Source organism: Mus pahari, chromosome 18, assembly GCF_900095145.1.
Source record: "Mus pahari chromosome 18, PAHARI_EIJ_v1.1, whole genome shotgun sequence".
Lineage (NCBI taxonomy): Eukaryota > Metazoa > Chordata > Mammalia > Rodentia > Muridae > Mus > Mus pahari.
Genome location: NC_034607.1, coordinates 14,315,115 through 14,318,678, shown reverse-complemented (window position 1 = coordinate 14,318,678; position 3,564 = coordinate 14,315,115). Strand labels below are relative to the sequence as shown.

Here is a 3,564-nt window from a genome sequence, read left to right as displayed (position 1 = left end):
GGCAGAGGCAGGTGGATTTCTGGGTTCGAGGCCAGCCTGGTCTACAGAGTGAGTTCCAGGACAGCCAGGGATACACAGAGAAACCCTGTCTCGAAAAAGCCAAAAAAAAAAAAAAAAGGTTTTTATTTATGTATGTATTTTATATACATGAGCACTCTATTTGCATAAGTGCCTGCATGATGGAAGAGGGCATCAGATCCCATTCCAGATGGTTGTGAGCCACCTGGTGGGTGCTGGGAATTGAACTCAGGACCTATGGAATTAGCAGCCAGGACTCCATCTTTCTCCTTTTCTTATTCACAGCCCAGGTAGCTCCTTTCTTTTCCTCAGGAGACATCCCCAGACACAGGGTCATAGAGTTGGCAAGGCTCTGATAGCTCATCGAGGTCTAAACCCATTTTGTAATTAGTAGAGATTATTTTCAGTCATGGAGTGATTTGGCAAACTTTGACTCTTCGGCACCTCTTAATACTTTATTTATTTATGTTTATTAGTATTGCATCTTTATTATGAATTGCTGACTGTTTCTGGCTCACAGAGCCTGCCTTCAGGCTTAGTAGTCAAAGTGGAACAGGCCTCAGCACAGAGAATGGAGAACCTGCCCAGAGAAAGTGGGTGGAAGTCCGTGGGGGTCTGGGGTCTATGCCATGAGTCTCCCACAAGTCTGGTTTATGTCTAAACCGGATCTTACCGGGATAATGGTTCCTTGAGAGGCCCTGGGAAGGTAGGGCTTTCTTGAGGACATTTAATGCAGTGTGGGGAGACAGAGTCAGAGAAGCCTCTAAAGGGTTTTTCCAGAGCCAGGGGCACATCACGCCCTGAGGGTGATAGCCTCCTTGTTTGTGGATCTCACACCTTTCTCTTTCACTCTGAGCATCAGGACAGGTGGGGCTTTGTCACCATCCTCCTGTCCCCAGCGCTCAGCACAGGCCGCTTCTCAGTAACTGCTCGAAGTGGGTAAGGAGAAGGAAGAGAACAGTTGCACACAGTGGGCCTCTCTGGAGCACATTAACTTGGCAGCCAGAGAGAATTGGTAGGAAACACATGAAGTCAAGAAATAAGACAGCCATAAAGCACATCTCAGGGACAAGGAGAGAAATTTAATATGAACTGTTGGACAATTCCCATTAATTTCCTGAGTGCATACTCTTTTAGGGTTACACAGAAGTTTGTATTCACAGGAAACACATTATGATATGTAATTGTTTATACTGTATAATTGTTGAGATTATTAAAAATTAGATACCGCAGTGAAAAACATTGACGGCTGTTCATTGTGAGTAGAAGAAGGATAACAGTTTGCCTTCTGTTCTGTCAGCTTGATGTGCGTGGATAATTTATTATTTTTATTCTAAAATCTTGTTTGCATTTACTAATATTTGCTGGGCAGCTGGAAGGGTAGATGGGCATGTACCACACTGCGCTGTGGAAGTCAGGGGGCTACTTACATGAATCTCTTTTCCCACCTGTGGATCCTGGTGACAGAACACTGGTCACTAGGTTTGGGAGTGACCCCAGTTACCTGCTGAGCCACCTCTCTGGCTCATTATTTTTATTAATTTTTTAAAAAGATTTATTCAGTGTGCATGTATGTACCTACAGGCATGTATGTATGTATGTATATGGATATATGTACTCTGTGTGTGTGTGTGTGTGTATATACCTCATTCATTGCAGTGTTTGCAGAGGCCAGAGAAGGCATTGAATCCCCTGGAGCTAAAGTTAACTGTTTTCTGTGGGCTGCCATGTGGGCACTGGGCACGGAAGCCAGGTCCTCTGCAAGAACCAGTGCTCTTAGCCACTGAGCCCTTTTATCCAGCCCTACTCATTGTTTAAGACCAATTTTTTTCGAGACAAAGTCTCACCATGTAGCTCTGATGTCCTGGATTTTGTTATGTGCAGAGGCTGGCCTTGAACTCACGATACACCTGCCTCTGTTTCCTGAGTCACCACTTAGGATTACAGGTGCAGGCCACCACACCTGGCTATGTTTTGACATTTCTCCTTGTCTCCTGTGTGGCCCAGGCTGGTCTCAGCTTCAGCAGTAGTTCTGATTAGACATATTAGCCCCCCCCTACCCCCCGTAAAGCAATGGGAGTTCAGGGATCGAGGCTAGGAACAGACATAGGATAGCGCAGTCCACTTGTGACCCAGGTAGGAAGGGACACCCAGCTGGTTTGTTGGGCTGCCTGCTGGCCTCCCAGAAGCAGCTCTGTGAATGCAGTGCCCACCGTGTCTTCCTTCTCCAGTGTGCAAGTATGTTGCCGTAGAGCTGAAGTCGGCTTTTGAGGAAACGGGAAAGACCAAGGAAGTGATTGACACAGGCTATGGCATTCTGGACCGGAAGGCCTCTGGAGTCAAGTACACCAAGTCGTAAGTGAAGGGTGACTTAGTGACCTGGCCTGCTGCTTGTCTGGTTTTGTTGGGGAGGGATTGGGGAAACAGGGTTGTGGTTCCTATTTTCTCCCATCCAGGCAAGCCCACAACAAAGTCTTTGTCACAATAAGGGACTCAATTTGTTCACTGATCCTGCCACTGACAGGCTAGGTGACCTTCATCAACCCTTTCTCTGTGCCTTAAATTTCTCATCCAGAAAAATGAGACCAAGAGGAGACCTGATGGATCCCAGCCACTCGGATCTCACGATCCAGTGTGATTTATTTAAAAATTGCTAACATGGAGGGCTGGAGACCCTCAGCGGTTAAGAGCACTGGTTGCGCTTTCCAGAGGTCGTGAGTTCAATTCCCAGCAATCACATGGTGGCTCCCAACCATCTGTAATGGGATCTGATGCCCTCTTCTGATGTGTCAGGGACAGTGTACTCATATACATACATACATACATCATACATACATACATACATACATACATACATAGAGCTTTAAAAAAAAAAATGGGACTACCAGAGTTTTGTTTTTTACATACTTAAGTGAGACAGGGTCTTTCTGTGTAGCTCTGGCCATCCTGCAACTCATTCTGTAGACCAGGCTGGCCTCAAACTCCGACATCCACCTGCCTCTGCCTCCTGAGAACTGGGATTAAAGGTGTGTGTCAACTGGATTACCAGATTTTTATTTTGCCCGATACAAACATAAAAAACAAAAACACCTTGTGTCAGTTAAGATCATCCTTTTAAAATGACATGAGGTGGGCTGGAGAGATGGGTTAGCTCTTAAAAGCACTGTTTGCTCTGTGAGAATCCTGGTTCAATTCCCAGCACCACTGTAACTCCAGTCCCAGGGGAGCCAGTATCCTCCTCAGGCCCGTGGTACACAGACAGACATGCAGGCAGAATAGCCATTTACATAAAGTAAAAAGTTAGAAAAGTTGAAATGACACAAGGACCAGCTGGTGGTTCACAGGTCAAGAAGCCTGGCAGCAAACCTCATACTCGCAGACACACACACGAAAACATAATTTATAAAAAAAAACAACATGAACATCCTGGAGATTTTTTTTGTTGTTGTTTTTGTTTTTTTGAGACAGGGTTTCTCTGTATAGCCCTGACTGTCCTGGAACTCACTCTGTAGACCAGGCTGGCCTCGAACTCAGAAATCCGCCTGC

At 45.8% G+C, this 3,564-nt stretch overlaps 1 protein-coding gene across 1 annotated transcript in view; it reads left to right on the top strand.

The window, feature by feature from the left end:
- Cnpy3 (canopy FGF signaling regulator 3) overlaps positions 1 to 3,564 on the top strand; it is a 16,606-nt gene that overhangs the window by 1,874 nt on the left and 11,168 nt on the right. The window contains exon 2 of the mRNA XM_021217814.2: positions 2,250 to 2,373. Within this exon, the coding sequence (XP_021073473.1) occupies positions 2,250 to 2,373 (124 nt within the window). The remainder of the gene's footprint in view (positions 1 to 2,249; positions 2,374 to 3,564) is intronic.